This window comes from Diadema setosum, chromosome 17, assembly GCF_964275005.1.
Source record: "Diadema setosum chromosome 17, eeDiaSeto1, whole genome shotgun sequence".
NCBI lineage: Eukaryota > Metazoa > Echinodermata > Echinoidea > Diadematoida > Diadematidae > Diadema > Diadema setosum.
In genome coordinates this window covers 36,081,983-36,100,236 of record NC_092701.1, presented here as the reverse complement: position 1 = coordinate 36,100,236, position 18,254 = coordinate 36,081,983, and the positions used below count along the sequence as shown (strand labels likewise).

Genomic DNA, 18,254 nt, shown 5'->3' with positions numbered 1-18,254 from the left:
TCTTCTTCTTCTTCTTCTTCTTCTTCTTCTTCTTCTTCTTCTTCTTCTTTTTGTCTTCTTTCTCCTCAAACCATGCAAACTGCGTTTCACTGATGTTTTCATATAATTTTCATGTCATATTTAAAGTCTCTTCTCGCCGCTTCCTTAATTGACATTGTGGTGCCATCGAGACAAGTTTTTGAACAACAATCAGGTTGATTGCGAACAGAGTACGTTTGCTCGTTGTTTCTATTTTGTTCTCTTTCTTTACATTTGGATTAGAAGGAAACACATTATAGAAATATATTATACACATGGTGATGTTAACGATATGTCTTGATTTATTGTGATGCCTATGACAAGTCATGAGACAAAGAGTTCGATATATTTGCGGTTCTCAAAACTAAGTGGGTCACTTTTTATTATGACATGCGTATTTTCAGTGTGTTCATGTCCGTGTCTTCGAATGTATTTGTGTTCACTTTTCGTACATGTCGTAAAGAGATGTTCAAAGTTAGCACCATAAAGACGGTTCTACAGAAAGTTATCAAATTTAAATGATTTAGATTTAAATTTAATCAGATTTAGATTATAGATGCGGTGAATAATTAGTCAATTAAGAACAAAAGAATATGGATAAATAGATTAATAATGAAGAACAGAAAAAAACCATGATATGAAAAACACTATGTAGATGAACGTACAAACAAACAAATGAAATAGTATATTAGATGAAAGAATAGATGTCCATATTGCCGAACAGTCTGAAAAGCTGTACTCACTTCTTCAAAGTTTTTGTCGTGAAGCATCACAAATTCTGACAGAGGAAAGCAAGCCATAATTGAACAAAATTAATGTCTGCTCAAAAACATTTCAAGTACTTAGCAGAGTGTTAAACCTGGTTGCTCTTTGGTCTTTAAATGTTTAATTCTATAGATGGTATGAATTCAAAATAAATTCTTTCTGTGCTTCTAATTATACAGATTTCATTCGCGGGTGATGCGATATGTTTTCGATGTAAACAATTCAATTCAATTTAGTTAAATTCAATCATATATAATCCAGTACAGCTCAGTTCAATGCAATTCAATTAAATCTAATTCAATTCAATTCAATTCGATTCATTTCAGTTTAATTCAATTCAATTCAGTTCAATTCAGTTCAATTTAATTCAATGCTCGATTTATTCATTTCACGTCACTATCAAGAAAATGTGATATGAAGAAAAATGTGATATCAAGAAATTCCTTGCTCTATTAGAAAGAGAATTTGCCTGTTCAATGTCTTGCCGTAAATCCCGCCTATAAACTAAATCAGCTCCACTAATCATAAAGGCCAACAATGTTATGTTTAAAAGTGTACGCTGATACGAAAACACAGATCCTGGTGCGGTGAAAGCTGCATCAACATGAAGTGTCATCTCCAAGTGGGCCTACAAACCCAGGCTTTAACATCGCTTTGTGGCTATTTTCTCACCCGGAGTGGATGGATCAATATGTCCCAGTCACGGACCGGGGGCTTACAGAGATGTAATGCGTGCTGTAAAATACTTTAGGGGGCAAGACTTCCCAAATATCGATCTTCACCGGCCCCCTTTCTCGAGGTGATCGATTGGTAAGAACTGTGGACAAATTCATTTAAAACGGGGGTCACTGGTTGAGAAGCATTGGGGTTTCTACCTGAAAAAAGGCTAAGATTTCATTGGATTAGCTAAAAAAAAAAAAGAAAAAAAAAGAAAAGATGATGTTTCTATAACTTTGCCATAAGAGCACAAGTTAAGTTTTTGTGACGTCGTTATCATCATCTTGTGATTGATTATCATTGATATCATAATTATTGAGACCCCTTTTTTGATAATGGATTGACCCAAACTCTCCAGATATGGCGGAAGAAATAGTCATTGAGTATGGACCTGGACCTAATTTTATTATAGCGGTATAGCATGAGCGCAAGGGTCCCAAATGTGTATTGCGTATCCACAACAAAAAACCAACAATAGACGTTTCAGTTTTGAATGGCAATTTACCACAAGGTTGTGGTACAGCCAGATCCCGCTTATCATTTGTGTAATGTCATGACTGCGTGATAAGAAATTAAACTTGATATACTAAGCCATAAATTCTACACTGATGCCATGGTTTTCCCTTTTATGGTAGAGATGAATTAAGTGCAACCTCACAGGAAGGATAAAACTCGTGTTTTCTTGACTTCACTGGAACTTGCAACGCTGAAGAAGGAGCTGATGAGAAGGCAGCCTACTATATGAGGTGAGTAGTGTAAGTGATAGTAAATTAGAAATATATTTTGTAACCGTGTATTCTTTCTCTCTTCTACTGAAGTGGATTTACGACAAAGTTACTTACATGCAAGCTAAAGCAAATGTTAGAGGGATGGTCAAAGCTACAAACCTCATTCTAATTAAAACAAACAAACAAACAAACAAACAAACAAACAAACAAACAAACAAACCGAACTGTGTCACTTGTCTTTCAGATACATTCAATCAACAATACAACTAGAATGATAAAAAAGAAATCATATAGCATCTGAATATTTATTGCTCTTGCTGCAGAGTTTGGATATATCATTGCAATAGAATGATGAGCATAGCGTTAAGTCGACTATAGTTACCGAATGATATTCTTGTTAGGGATTAAGAAGTAATAATCCATAACAGCATATAGCCAGGGAATATATTTGCTGCATTTACTATTTTCAAGGGCCATAAAAACAAAAAAATCAGCACAATATTGTAACAAAGGAAAGTATCGTGAACTGAAGTATAAATTCTGCGACTTTTGTGATCATAACGAATCAACATTGATGGAAATGACCCAGTATTTGATATTCAAATAAAATCCATACATCGATATAGACATAGATTGAGTATTTCCTTGACGTGCTAAACAAAACAAAAATATCAGTAGAAACAGATGTATGAAAAGAGCTGAGTAACGATTTAGGGTTGAATCATTATGTAGATTATTCCTGTTAGTATTGAACTTTACTTGACATTACATTGATATAGTAACAGTACCACTTATCACATCATCTGGTATAACTCTTGATGATCAAAGAAGAAGCTGTCAATGGTAAAGACAGTGACAGCGATGAGAATACGTAATGGTAGAATAAAGGCAAGAGTAGTGCAGTTTTGTAGGGGATGGATGAAACTCAGAGAACCACCATCACCTAGGAATACCAAAACATGTCACCTCTCTTTATTTGTCCCTTCATGTATTCTGTTTGTATTATCCCCCTCCCCCCTAATTCCACAAACACACAAGCAGTGTATATACACACACACATACACACATACACGCTTTGGATAACAAAAAATAAAAACAAATTTGATATCAGGAAAAAATGCCAACTAGAAAAAAAAAATAAGGGCTGGTATACTTTTGGATGTGATGGGACTTTAGGTTTCTACTTTTTTGACGACTTTTTTTGTTTTTCTGTTGAGATAATGAGAAATCACTTATGAAATACGAAAGAATATTTTGATTCTCAGGGAGATTCAATGCTTTTCTGACGAAAATTGGTTTTGAAAAGGCTGAGATACCCTAAACAGAACGATCCTAATAAAAGGTGGGTCCCGTTATCTTTTAATAGGATCGCCTTGATTTACTTTGTTTTTAGATATCTCAGTTATTTCAAAACCGATCTTCATTAAATGAAATATGATTCCTCATAGAATTTAATAGAATATTATATGAAGTGTGGAGAGAGGGAGAGTATATGGTAATATTAGTTGTATTCAGTAGTAGGGACATAGCTGACATCATAACCCTCTCATATACTACAACTGAAAGAAATAAACGTACGTTATACTTGCATTAGTGAAATTAGTCAAGCTAGATGTTATTAGAACACAACATTTTGTTTTCTTTGCTATATGAATATCAGGATGTTATTATTCATTATATTCTCTATCTTAATTGAACATCTTAGTTCTGTATTATATATGTACTTGAAACGCCCGTATGTAGTAGGCCTATGTAAACTTTATTTATTAGAAAAACAATTCAAGAAACCGTACTTTTATTAAACATTTTCCTTCTTTATTTCATTGCAGCAGTAGGCTTTTGAAGTGACTTTACCGCGCCTGGCAGACTTCCCTGTTTACGTGGAGGATCCAATGAGATTATTAACGAGAGGAGACCAAGCATTTCCCTAGCTGACCACCATGCCGGCCCACGGTTGGACGGGGGACGATCCCCCGCTGACTATCCAGGACGTCTACGATTACGTCGACCGCGAGCTGAAGATGGTGAAGACAAAGCTGGCCACGAAGATCGAGAAGTTCTTCTACGGTGGCATCGACCCGATCCAATTCCTCATTCACCTCGAGGAGATCTTTAAGAGCAAGCAGAGAGTAAAACGGATCAAGAGTATGATCCCCAGGATCGCCGGCATGCAGGAACTGGATCTCTTCATCAGGACCTGCATGGAGGTGCGACGACCCGGGGGCGTCCGCGACGCAGGTTTCACCAAAGACATCCAAACATTTGCCACTGCCTTCACCAGGAGCGTCAAGTCACTTGGAGAACTCCTAGATGAAGTACGTGACTTGTATAGCGTGGTCCAAACGTTTTGCAGGAACTACCAGTCATTGGAGGGCGAGTTCGACCTCAAGTGGGCCCGCACCACCAATATTGAACTGAAGTCGACTCTCGACGCTATCGACCAATTGCTGGCGGACGCTCACCCTGGTGTCAACATCAAGTTGTTCAGCACGGACAAATTTTCTCTGGAAGTGGCAGAGACGCTGGACTCTAAGCGATTCCCGGTGCTAAGATTATTCCCAGATCTTTTCCAAAAGTTCTACTTCGTCTTCCATCTTCTAGGACGATGGCGTGCCAATGACCAGATCTATCTGGAGGATATTCAATTTAGACTGATCAAAACAAAACGTTTGCAGAGACTCAAACAGGAAGAGTACAATACAATCGAGCTTGAGCACGGGAACATTCTGAGTACTATTGTTGAGAAGCGACTACGAGTGCGCACGCGAGAGATCCGCGAACGCATGAAACAGCTTGATCAAGAAATACATAAACTCACAAGCCTCCACCGCGGTATCAGTCAAGAGAAAGTCCACAGCGAGCAGGAGGTTCTCGAGCGAAAACGTGTTCTCTTTGCCAACAAAAACGTGACAGACCTCTCTAAGGACCTTGATAACATTCTAGGGGTGCGCAAGGACGTTGAAATTCTCCACAAGAAGCTGAAGTCATTAAACAAAAGTCTCAAGTTGAACGAGCACGACTTGATTGCCCGCGAAAAGGAAAAGGCTGAGCTGGAGCGGGATTATGAGGACATGCGACAATCGATCAGCCGATCAAACCAGCTGGCTTTTGAGCGATCGGAGCTGTCCAAAGAGATCTCCATCATTAACGAGAAGATTCACGAGCTGGAGACGATCTTCTATCGCAAGACCGATCGCCAGAAACTAGAACAAGCTTTTGATGACCTCAGGGGCAGTAACGAGCCCAGGTAGAATTCACGCTGAGATGGATGTGGACCCAATGTACGTCTTTCTTCGATATGCTGAACGAGGGATCGGCTATCGAATTCTATAATCATTCTTCTACTGTTTTTAATAGTTGAAATTGATATGCACCTTATTGTTGGAATGACGTATCATTAATGTGCAGTTCTAGAATTATGAGCGGTCATTATTCGAATCGTATTTCAGAATCCGATAACTTCTAAATATCCTTTAAATATTATGTTTGATAAGTCATGATGTCTGAACGAGAAATAACATCAACCGATCCTATCCATATCTAGATAATTATGTTCACTTTAAACGGCATGAATAATTTTAGTACATGGAGTCCAATGATGGATTTTAAAGTCATTTGGCCCATGAGGCATACTCTGTCTTATAGTCCATTATTCAGTAAAATCGATGGTAGGTCGCAATAAGTTAGTCAGGAAACTTGCGTGTCCTGCTTCACCCTGAGGTATAGACGAGGAATCTACGTTTTGTTCGGCAATTTAATGAAACAAAACTGATTTTTCCACGAATCCATCCGACACTTGTAGTTTGCTATAGGTCGTCGAATATGCTGATCAGAAAATACGAAGTGGGCGTATACTGCCCTGGATAGCCTAAGAAATATTCAAGCTTACGATGAGTTTGTTTTGTAAACACAATGTTGGACAATGCTTCAGGAAAAGAGAGTTGAATGACAATAATCTTTTCTTGATCGTTCAATCTTTGAAAAGTCTTCGGTCAGCGCCATATTCTATATTGTATACTTAACCTGTATTTCGTTTGTTCTGGTTTTTCTTTTTGTTGTAAAAGAGATTAAACGATATTTTTACACAAAGAGAAGAATATGCAGTCATTATTGAGTGGTTATTACTCTACCTTTTTGAAATTGGTATTGACTGATGTCACATTTTTTCTTAATAGTGCATCGCAATGTCTCAAAGAAGACCCCGTCATTATAGAAATTTGCTCAAATCTCAAAGATTTCTCCAAAGTGATTTTTATCATACAAATCATAACTCTTCCTGATGACGCAGCCCAGAAATCAAGCGATATCGGTTGTTGTGGGTTATCAAAAGTTGGCGTCTTATTCAATGAGAACTATTGTGTTGCCGTTTGTGTAATAATTACAAACTTTAATGTAATGCTATTGATAACATGATAATAATAACAGTAGAATTAACAGTAATAGTAATGATGACGACGACGAAGAAGAAGACAACGACAATGATGATGATAACAATAGTAATAGTAATAACAATCACCATTATCGTCATCATCATCACTTATGACTGTTATAATGATTATTACCATTATCATCATTGTTACTACTAATAGAATTATCACACATATAATAATCATTACATTAGTATTACATGTAATAATAACGATATAGAGGACAAATATTTAGTCCTGTTGTTTTGTCACGCAGTGTCTGTGTGTGTGCGTGCTGTGTTTGAAAGTTGTATACATCATATAGTTGAGTTGTTATATAAAAAAGTCGAAATCATTTCGAAAGTCCTTGAATACTCATAACAAGATCCCTAAATACCCACTCGTCAAACATAATCAATTTTCCATAATTCTATTCGTAGGCCCTACTTCTGGGGCGAGTGAAGACAGCGACACAGTGGGTATTGCCCGTGGAAGAGCTGACTGTGTGTGTGTGTGTGTGTGTGCGTCTGTCTGTCTGTGTGTGTACGTGCGTGTATTATTTCAACAGACTAATCCCAAGACGTAGTGTATTTCTGTGTGTCGGAGAAGAGTGTGCGCTGTCTTAAAAATTAACCATGCAATGATAATGCGTAATATTATGCAAGATTTAATCATATATACCCATCATGCCCTATATAAATCTATAAAATATGCATATTTATCATACCGAGAAGCAGTTAAGTGGAAAGATAATGATAATGCTGAACAAAGTGGGTGTTATGGAATCTTTCCTGTGTATATAAAGATGAACTTTAATGATCTGAACAATTTTGCCATTGCTCCTGTGTTTCAGCTGTGTGTGTGAGTGTGTGTGTGTGTGCGTGCGTGTAGGTGAGTGTGTGTGTGCGTGTGCGTATGTGTGTGTATGTGTATGTGCGTGTGTGTGTGTGTGTGTGTGTGTGTGCTGTGCACTTGGTTTAAGTGTGAATGTGTATATAACATTGGTCATTGTGAATCAAGCAACATTTTCATCAACTCACTGTTCATAAAGAAATCAAGAGACACAGATTAGAAAGAGCCCAGAAAGCAGTGGAATGTAATCCCGCCAAATGCCGCTGCATAGATCACTTCTAATATCTAGATCCACCGCTGAAACTGTCAGTTCTGGTAAAACTCACATTGGTTATCTCATATTATTTCTCAAACACCCCCTCCCCTCCTCCCCCCACACACACACACACGCAATAAGAGCTTACAACACTATATTGCATTGAATGAGATGCTAAAATCTCAGCATCTTAGAGGCGGATGATCAAGGACTTAATTAGTTAGCTCGCCGACTCTCCCCACGAGGCGTTTTTCCTCGACGAATAAATCAACGAACCACAAATATACCAACTGTTGGCCATTTCTTGGCAACAAAATAATGATTAAAGGCCATGTGAAAAACGGTTATATCTTTATCAATTTAAACCAGATTACGATGAACTTAGGTTCATTTATCCTGGAATTTGTTCTAAGATATCGTTTAAGAGTACCCTCTGAAGGAAATATTGTGTTCCACCTGGAATGAGCTATAAGATGCCGTACGCATTCATATTGATCTCAATTTAGCCTATAGTAAAAAGCTAACAAAATGAAACTTTCAACGCAGCATCAACTTTTCAGCTTTCTGGATATTTTCATGGATCGGGTTAAGACTTACTGTCCAATCTCTCACTTCATTGTTAAGTCTGTGGACGACTCATGTGCATTTTCTGAGGGTCCCATATCGTATAAGCTTTGCTTCTATGTGGGACCCTCCATTTTCATCCCCATCCTTGGTTAACTTGTATTACATGCTTTATGTATACATTAAAAAAGATGTATTTGTTTGTTCTTTTTCATCTGTTACTCATTTTCATATGCATTTTCGTAAATCACATTCTGCAATTATTATAGATATCCTGTGCATGTGTACATTGTATATTACTTCTTTGGTTATTTGATGGAAATGAAAATAAATTTGAATCTTGAATCTAGAAACTTTACGTGTCGAGTTTTTCTCGCCTTGGAGTAGTGTCGGGGTTTTTAATGTCCTTTTTGGTTTCATTTTGTTATGTTTTATGCTCCACCTAATCAGCGTGTGGGATTGACAGATGTCCTTTCTTCTCTTTTAATCTGCGCCTGATTAAAGGTGAGCCATCAATCTCTCCCACGGTAGGTGCTAACACCTGACAGCGGCAACGACATCAGTGGCCTACCCCGCTACAAACCACGGGAGATAAGTTTTGAAGTACCTCTCTCTCTTCTCGAATAGTGGTTGCAGAAGCGTTCTGAATTGCAAGTAACCGTCTGCTCAGAAGACCTTTTTTTTTCAAAATAAATAATAGATTAACATTTTTTCATTGTTTTTCTCCTTGTCACACGGTGACAAATAGTCAAGCGAATCATTTTGGTCATTTCATATTTATGACTAATGATCAAGAACGAAGATTTCATTGCCATGACAATCATTATGGACAAAAAGCATGTAAAACTGTAACCATTGTACCAGACCAATCTCGAGAAAACGTTTGCACAATATCTCTCGTGGTACGAGACGAGTAGGTGGATCAACAAATGCAACACAGGCAAACTATGCAACATAATTTAAGCCCTAATATCCTGTTTTGAGTAGGTGCTCGTATTCTTAAACATATCTTGTTCTAGTCATCAGTATCGCGATACAAGTTTTATCTTTTTAAACAAAGAAATCGAATTGTTCTGTGGCCGCATATCAAGTTGAGTGTTTTCTCCGTCGACCCGTTGATGATAGAAGGGAAATAAATCTGCAGCTGCTATAAGGTAACTCTTTGATGCTTCCGAAGCACAAGATATCTGAGGGAAATTGCAATCACAAAAGATTCGATGCTCTAAATCGAGAATGACATGTGACCGAATAAGTATTCGTCTCCAGAGAAGCGGCGTGACAGATCGTCACTTCATCAACATCTTTAAACACACTCTTCATTGCAGTGTGTGTTTGTGTGTCTCATCGCGTACGCACGCCAGAATGAATAAGAAATTAATGGAAAATCATCCAAATTGATTTTGAAAAAGAGAGAGAATAAACCTCATAACCATGTAGACATTGAGGGAGATTGGAAACACATAACGTGACCAAACAGACATTCTATGCATATTATGTGGATAATCATTTGGGTAAATGACGTCCTCTCTCTTTCCCTCTGTTTCTTTTATTACACTTCATGTTATAGTTTATGATGATACTTTCATTATGTATTTTCTACAAAATGATCGAATGATAATAAATTGTGTAATGTATATACTTTATATTTTTTTTACGGTTTTGTGGACGAATGAAAATAAACATCAATTGAACTAAACTGAACTGAATTTTTTCTGTCTCACATTATTTCTTCTCTCTCTCTCTCTCTCTCTCTCTATATATATATATATATATACATATATATACATACATATATCATGTATATATATATACATATACATACATATATCATGTATATATATATATATGTATATATATATATATTTTTTTTTTTTATAAATATGTAATACCATTTAAGTTATATACAATGTAGGTCTTATGATATTTTTCTTTAGATGTTGGTCCACTTGACCTTTGTCAAAAGATCTGAGTGATAAAAACGAAGTGGCGAACACTCTGTTCCTTGTAGCTATTGCATACAATCATATGAATATAATTATGTGCATATATGTATTAAATGCATTATATATATATATATATATATATATATATATATATATATATATATATATATATATATAATGTGAGAAATAGTTCCCTGGGTCCCGAACGTACGCGGTGCCGCATTGTTGGATGCATATAGTTGAAAGAAATTGGACTGAGGCGGGACGTTGCTCTCGACAAATAAAAGGGAGACTAAGATCGAGAGCAACGTCCCGCCTCAGTCCAATTTCTTTCAACTATATATATATATATATATATATATATTCTACATTCACATGCAAATCTATTAGGGTTATTCGTATTTGACAAAATTAGGAGGCACAGAAACGAACAGTATCAGCTTTCGTGAAGATGTACCAAAATATTTCACAAAATTATGCTTTCATGACATGTATAACAGCGAATGAAATAAAATCACTTTTAAAAGTAAAATAATGAGTATAGGAGAATGAGTACAAACATGTGTAACTAGTTGTATCTATATAAACATGATAAATGTATGTATGCATCTATGCATATGCTTTATATACGGGTTTTCTCTCCTTTTTCTGTAGATTGCCCTGCACATTTTTTAATTTTCCCATTTGAATGTGACACACTGTAGAATGATGATTTGAATCCCTTCCGTATCTTCTAAAGTTAAGTCTGTACACTATGAGTTTTCAGAAAAATGTTTTACTGTTTGTTGATCTGTAGATGTATGTGTTACAAATGTAATTTGTTTGGAAAACTTGATAAATGAAATATGTCAACTTGACGAAAAACAATTTTGAATGAAATGAACATACCTTTCAGAAACAGACGTCTTATGTTTAGTTAAATTCAGTCATTTCTATCGTCTTCGCCTTGCTTCCTCTTTTCTGTGTTCTACTTTTGCACACATTTGATTTACTGAAGCCGCAATTTTTGGGTTTATACCTGTATTGTAAAAGGCCTGGTGAATAGTATTATGATGACATGATATGATTTTATATGATTGCAATATGGATAGTACTTTTTACTGTATCTTCTGGAAAATTAAACGTGTGAGTCTGGAAGCTAATTGGTCCATGACCGTGGCTCCATTTTGAAATCTAGGACACGCACAAAAGAAGACAATGATTGTTAATCAGTTTGAAAACGAGGAAAGTAGAACAGCCTGTGGAAATCACTTTGAAGCGACATATCATTTTTATGAACCAACTGCGCCTTCAACCGTCAGAAACGACCAAGGTCAGGCATTCCTTACAAAAACAGAAGCAGGCTTGGGTAGCACAATTATGTCATGCTCTTTAGTCAACATCTTTCTCTGGACCCATGTGAAGTAAGGAATGTATTTAAGGTCGTATCAAGAGACGATCAATTTCGAACGCTGATTGTTTGTGTTTGTTTCGACATTCTCGAGGTAGTCTGGGTAGTCTGATTTCATTATCCACCCGGACAACATCGAATGAAAAGCTGCAGTCAGCGACAGCGCCCGATAACCTTATCAGCTGTCAACAGCGTTTACGCGGGGAGAAGGTGATAGTGATTGCGAAGCGGGAGGGGACTGGTTGGTTGTGGCGCCCTTGATTTGTTTCTATTGTTTTTATCACGCTTGGCGTGCTCGGCTGATGAAGACTTAACTTTATCGTCATATTCTGTTCCCTCTGTCTTCAACACTTACTTACTAATGAACGCACGGGGTCTATTTTCTCTTTGGCAGAGCCAGACATTCTACACATCACCATACGACACCGTCATGGTTAGAAAGCGAACCCACTTGACAATGATCTAATGCAAATGGATGGAGTGATGCGAACTGTGACTCAGATAAGGTCATGTTGTGACATGGCTAACACGCACATAATTCGAGACAGCCTGTATGTGTTGTATGGAAATGATTCTGACTGACAGGATGTCCACCAAATAAAGCTCTGATTAAGGCTCATTTTGATACAACCTATAATACCTCACTGATAAACTACGAAAGCGACATTACAAAATGTTTGCATGAGATCTTGTTCTTTTCTAAACAATTATCTTTGCACCTACACTTGCAATTCAAAATGTTTTGACGTTATGTAATAGGAAAATCTTTAAGTTGGATGTTGCTTGCTTCACGACCACTTTATATAAGGGGAAAAATATATTAGTATTGGCGTTTCTACGGTAATTATCAAAGCAATTTCAACCTATATCGTTAAAGACCTTTGAAACAGAGAAATTTCAAGAAGAGCATGATAGCAAAATATCATCCAAAGTAAGATAAGAATCTTACATAGTGTCATAAATTTATTTTCACTTTGGCTTTTACCTCATAATCTGAAAATGAGTTTCAGATATCTTACGTGCTGCGAAAACATAAACGGAAGCGTAGTGTTTCCGGGAATAGGGACAATGTCCTTTATATCAATTCATGCTTACATACTTCATAAGATTCACCACCTTCTGAAGTAGTTGGTAAGCCTTTATGGCGCTTTCAAAGAATTTATGGAACATCTCAGCTGTTTGTTTGTTTTTTTTTTTTACAAGCAGTTAGTACTTTTACGTCTAAAGGCATTGTTACTATATTGACATTTAGGGCATATTTGAGGATACACTCGCATACGCGCATGTTACCCTTGTTTTTGAGAGTCGGCGCAGAGAAGTTTCGTTTTCGTTTCCCGTTGCCGTGATGACAGTGATCTGTCTCTTGTCTCACCTCTCTCTTTTTCTGCACCTCCCCTCTCTCTCTATCCCTCTCTCTCTCTCTTTCTCTCGGTACTGTTTTTATTTTCCAAAATGCTTGTCCCTATTCGGCGAAGGGATATCCAACTCCGCATGGCAATGTCCGTGCAGTGATTAAACAAGTCACATACGCTGCGGAGTATTAATACTATTTTTCGTGATCATCAATTTGTGATGTTTTCATGTAATGGATTACATTATCATGGGGATAGGGACCAATATGAAAATTAAAAACCAGGGCTCTCTCCACCCCTCGCAAAACGCTATTCTTTTCTAAATATTCTGTAAAATGTATAGTCAAAATGTTACTATATATATCGTAGTCATCTTTAAAAAATATGTTGAGAATTTATAACAACATGCATTCAACGTGGATTTTAAAGTGTGTGTGTGTGTGTGTGTGTGTGTGTGTGTGTGTGTGTGTGTGTGTGTGTGTGTGCTATGGCGAGGGCAGAGGGTTTACTGCCTACATACAGATCGTAATTCTATATGCATCGAACAAACTCTTGTAACTAGACTAGACTAAAGATACGACCTACATTTCATAACTTTTTTTAAAACCTAACAAGCCCTTGCTCATTATGATATTAAACAATGACATTTCTATATACTTTCTGTCTTATATTGATCCTGTTACTGAGATGTAAGATTGAAAACACACACACTTATTCTGTGTTGAATATACTCATGAAAACCTTATTTTACCAAGGAATACTGTTTATCACTTGCTTGTGGAAGAGACATTCGTATGTAATAACAAAGTTCTACATTAAAGGTAGGGGATACCTTTTACAGACCTCCCAAAATGCAGCAAAACATTAAATATGAATCTCATCAAATCAGGGGACTTGTTTAGGCCACTGCTGAGAAATTTGGAAGTCAACAGTTATCTACAATTTGAATAATGCACAAAACTCAACTACTCAATAGTTCTGTGGGTCAGCCACACTTAAGCCTTTTTGTTGCAGTCTTCTGTATCTTTTTTTTATCTATAAACACAAATCTAAAAGTATAAGAGCTGATGTAATAACATATAGAGTGTGTGGCAAGAATGTATATAGAAATGTTTGTAAGTTTTGATGAACTTTCTTCACAAAATATACATGATGGACACACATGCAGTGCATGGGTCTGCAAAGGTAGCCTAGTAATGTACTGGAATTTACGGTGAGCCCCGAAAAAAATTCAATTCAAAATCTAACGGTCAATAAAAATGTACTAAATGTTACCTTCCACTTTCAATACTTTATGGGAGTTAAGGCATGCAAATGGGATTCCCTACCTTTAAGATGATATCATGATTTTTCAAATGAGAATTATGACGGTGGACAGTGAATACAGATGATGCACGTTTCAAAACTTTCTTGCTATAGTCGATTGACAAACATTCTTATATACCGATGGGTGAAAAGGGTAATAAGGACAATAAGATGTGGGGGGGGGGGGGGAGTAGTGAGAAAGAGATACGTTAGAGGTGTTTAGGACTATGTTGACTAGGCTTATGAAAGGTATAGGAAATAAAAATCCATATTCTCAATATTGAGGGAACACGTTTCAACTTGTTGAGCTCTCGATGACCAAGGGGATATCACATAATTTGATGATAAATTTGTACCTTTGCTTTATTCGTTCTTATTTTTATTTTAACAAAGTGCATTCATTCTTTGATGAATTTCATCGTTCGTCTGTAAACGACGACACAGCTATGCTAGCCTTGCAGTTCTGTTGAACATCGCTGACAGGATGGTAAATAAAAGAAGTAGATAATACGATGCAACTCGAGATAGTCAGTGCAAACATCGCGCGAAGCAAGAAACGCGATTCTGTATCTCCAACAAGCACGATAAACGTCATTTGCGTATTTACTCCCCCGGCAAACGAGCTCTGCGCACCACCATCTACTAAAACCCACACTCTGAAACAACATTAAGCCTTTTGTTGCCTAGATACGCATCTATCACAAATTACACGGTTTCGTCTTGGATGCCGATTACAAAGAAGCATTTCTGTACGTCACAAGTATCAGTAACAATAGAAAAAAAAGTATCATGTGGTATGAATGTAGTTGTATCGATTTAAGCGTGGTGTGGAAAATACGTTAAAGTTACTGCCATGCAAAAATAATTTACGTCTACATCAAAAGGATTGTTGTTGAGTAAGATGCATGACTTTAAGCAGAATCTGGTAGATTTGTGTTAAAGTTCCCCCACTCCGCTATTTAGCAATACATCATGAATTCTTTATGAATAGTGGGCTACATGCAAGTGGGTGGACGACTCATTAGGAAGTTCTTTCAGACAGGTGCACCCTGACTACCCTCACACTCTAACGGCACGCATTATGTTTGACATTCTTCAATGGGATATGACGTGGGCTAATGACGCATAATGGGCTGCAGAGAGAATAGCCGTGACTTTTCTAGAATGACAGCGAAAAAAGAGAAAATTGAATGGATTTTTGGTGTTTCAAAGCTGCACTTATTGTCTCATCCGTGCAGTAACTTTGCTGCATACAGTCGTAATAAATCATTGATATACATGTACACTGTATGAATCACTGTCAAATGATATACCGACTGCATGGGAATTTCACGTTCATTTATGGTATTTATATGTGTGACCTTAATTGAAGACACGTCTGCTCATGTATCAACATGTATCAAATATGACTGAATGCATCTCATCTGTGCAACTTTAGATTTGTATACTTTCAGGATATCCTTCCCTCTGTCTTAAAAAAGATATCTGTCTACATCAATCAATCAATCAATCAATCAATCAATCTATCTATCTATCTATCTATCTATCTATCTATCTATCTATATATGGGCCTTTATATATGTATCTATCTATAAATATATATCTATCTCAATCTCTCTCCATCTATCTATCTTTCTATACATATGTATACATATTCATCTATCTATCATACATAATCATATCATTATATTATGATTCATAGACACATATTGCATATACATTTTACATTATGCTAGACATTATGTTTGTGAGTTGCTATGCGTGAGTTTACATGAAATTGCGGGGTTATTGTTTGTACGTCTCTGTATGTATGCTTTCATATTAAAATTTGTGTATAAGGTATAGAAATGACGAGTTAGTCTGAGTGAACTTGTTTGATATGAAAGAGGGTAGTGGGAGAAGGAAGCAAGTTACTGTGGGGGGACTGATTAAGATTTGGGAGATTAAACGCTGAGTGTTACACAAAAGAAAAATGCGGCGCTTTGAATGAGAGTTTCATTAACATTACGTCAGTCAAAGAATGTAACTACAGCAATGTACTCATTTTGGCAATTAGTTGGTAAGAAAGATGATTTGAATGAATATTTTCCCTTAAAAATACTCTAGACGGATTCCACATTAACTATTTGTTTATTATTATTATTATTATTATTGTTATTATTATTTATTCGACATTTGCAAAACAATACAAATGATAACAAAGAAACAGAATAAACAAACAAAACACAAGAAAATAAAGTGTAAGGCTTTAATCAATAATTGTGTAAGCTACAGAATTTGTTGTGTTATTCAAATCATTTAATTTCATTGTTGTGTTATTGCATGATTTGAAGGGAAGTGAAATAAAAATCACTGCATGAATCACATACAAACAACTATAACAATTAAATAAAACTATAGAAGGCACAGGTTTAAAAGGAAAAGTTCAAAGCCGTGACGTTTGTCTTTATCCACCCCCCCCCCCCCCCAATGTACAAATTCACTTGGCTTTAATTATTGGTCGACTTCCCGGAAGTATGGCCTCGTATTAAACTCAGATGAGCATAGAAAACGTTTATGACAGCCGGAATAGATATGAATTTGATGTTCCCAGAAATTTTACATTGAATCTTACCATGATCACGAAATGGGAAATGAACGTAATCGGTGTTTAATGTGACACCGAGACTGGGTTTCGGATATAGGGTCCTACGTTTGTAGTTGTTGCTCGGCATGTCAAGGTTATATTACAACTATAGTGTATGAATACTGAAATGTCGTTGTATATCTAAACGTAAACATAATGGCTAACGAGATGTGAGCCTTTTCAAGACGATGTTTGTTTTGTCGAGGTTGAACTCAAAGGGTATGCTGTCTATTGTGTGTTTGTGTGGGTGTATTAATTGTGTGTTTGCTGGAGGGTTTCTATGGCAATACGTCCTGGAACAGGGAACAAAGAAAAATAATGGACAAAAAGTCCAGCAATATATATATTTCAAAAGTTCACCGCAGCGAGTAATTTGTTATCTGGCACAAGATTGGAAGGAGAGCGTTTTGCGCGTTTTGAGCAATATTAGCACGAAAGTCAGAGAAAAAATCATGGTGTAATTGAGGTTAGGGGCCTAGCTGCATCGTTATCGTCAAACTCAAAGAGAGATAAAGTGATGCATCACAGGGGCGCAATGTAGCGTTTAGTGCTATTAGTGTTTAGACCAGGGTCGGTTCTGACGTGAAGAACCACTCTGTAGTCAATGGAAATTATCGCATTAAACTGATCAATAAGGTAGATAGTTAGATCAAATAGATAGTAAGGCAGACATATAAAGCATGCAGAAAGTATAACAAGCTAGTATAGCACATTGTTCACATTTCGTTCACACATCGTAGTGATATAATGGGGCAACACTCTACATATGTCACACACATACACAACTTGCACACACACACACACATACACACACACACATACAACATACACACACTCATTCACACACGTTCAGCAATCTCTAACATTTCTCTATCAGGAGTTTGGCTGCTGTTACAAAGTGCAGTTAAGACTGCAATTTTGAAATGAAAAATTAGAATTAAAAACGAAAGATTAGTCTATTTCTCTGCATCTCAGAATCAATGACGAGTGAAACGAACTCTGCAGTGATAAAAAAAAAATCATCAAGCTATCTTCGAAATCGTAACGGTATAATCCCCTTATGCCCTACAAGGTTGTTGTTATCCGTATCAATTGCTCTCTCTATTACTAGATGATAGAATATACAAATAACGTTTAAATACGGAAACACTTAAGATGGGGGGGGGGGGGATTGACCAGATAAATAAACAGAAAGCTAGATACAATTTTGGATAGATTTAATCTGAATAGTACAGTCCTTAACCTAGATTTTGTGAATATTTCATGTTGAACCTATTGAAAAGTACAGCCTTACACAAAATTAACCCAATGATATACTAACACCCGGCAGTC

At 36.6% G+C, this 18,254-nt stretch overlaps 1 protein-coding gene across 1 annotated transcript; it reads left to right on the top strand.

Annotated features, from left to right (window-relative positions):
* Positions 1 to 4,168: 4,168 nt before the first annotated feature.
* On the top strand, positions 4,169 to 5,479 carry LOC140240654 (uncharacterized). The gene has a single exon (XM_072320408.1). It carries the CDS (start codon positions 4,169 to 4,171, stop codon positions 5,477 to 5,479), a length of 1,311 nt encoding a protein of 436 aa, XP_072176509.1.
* Positions 5,480 to 18,254: the final 12,775 nt, after the last annotated feature.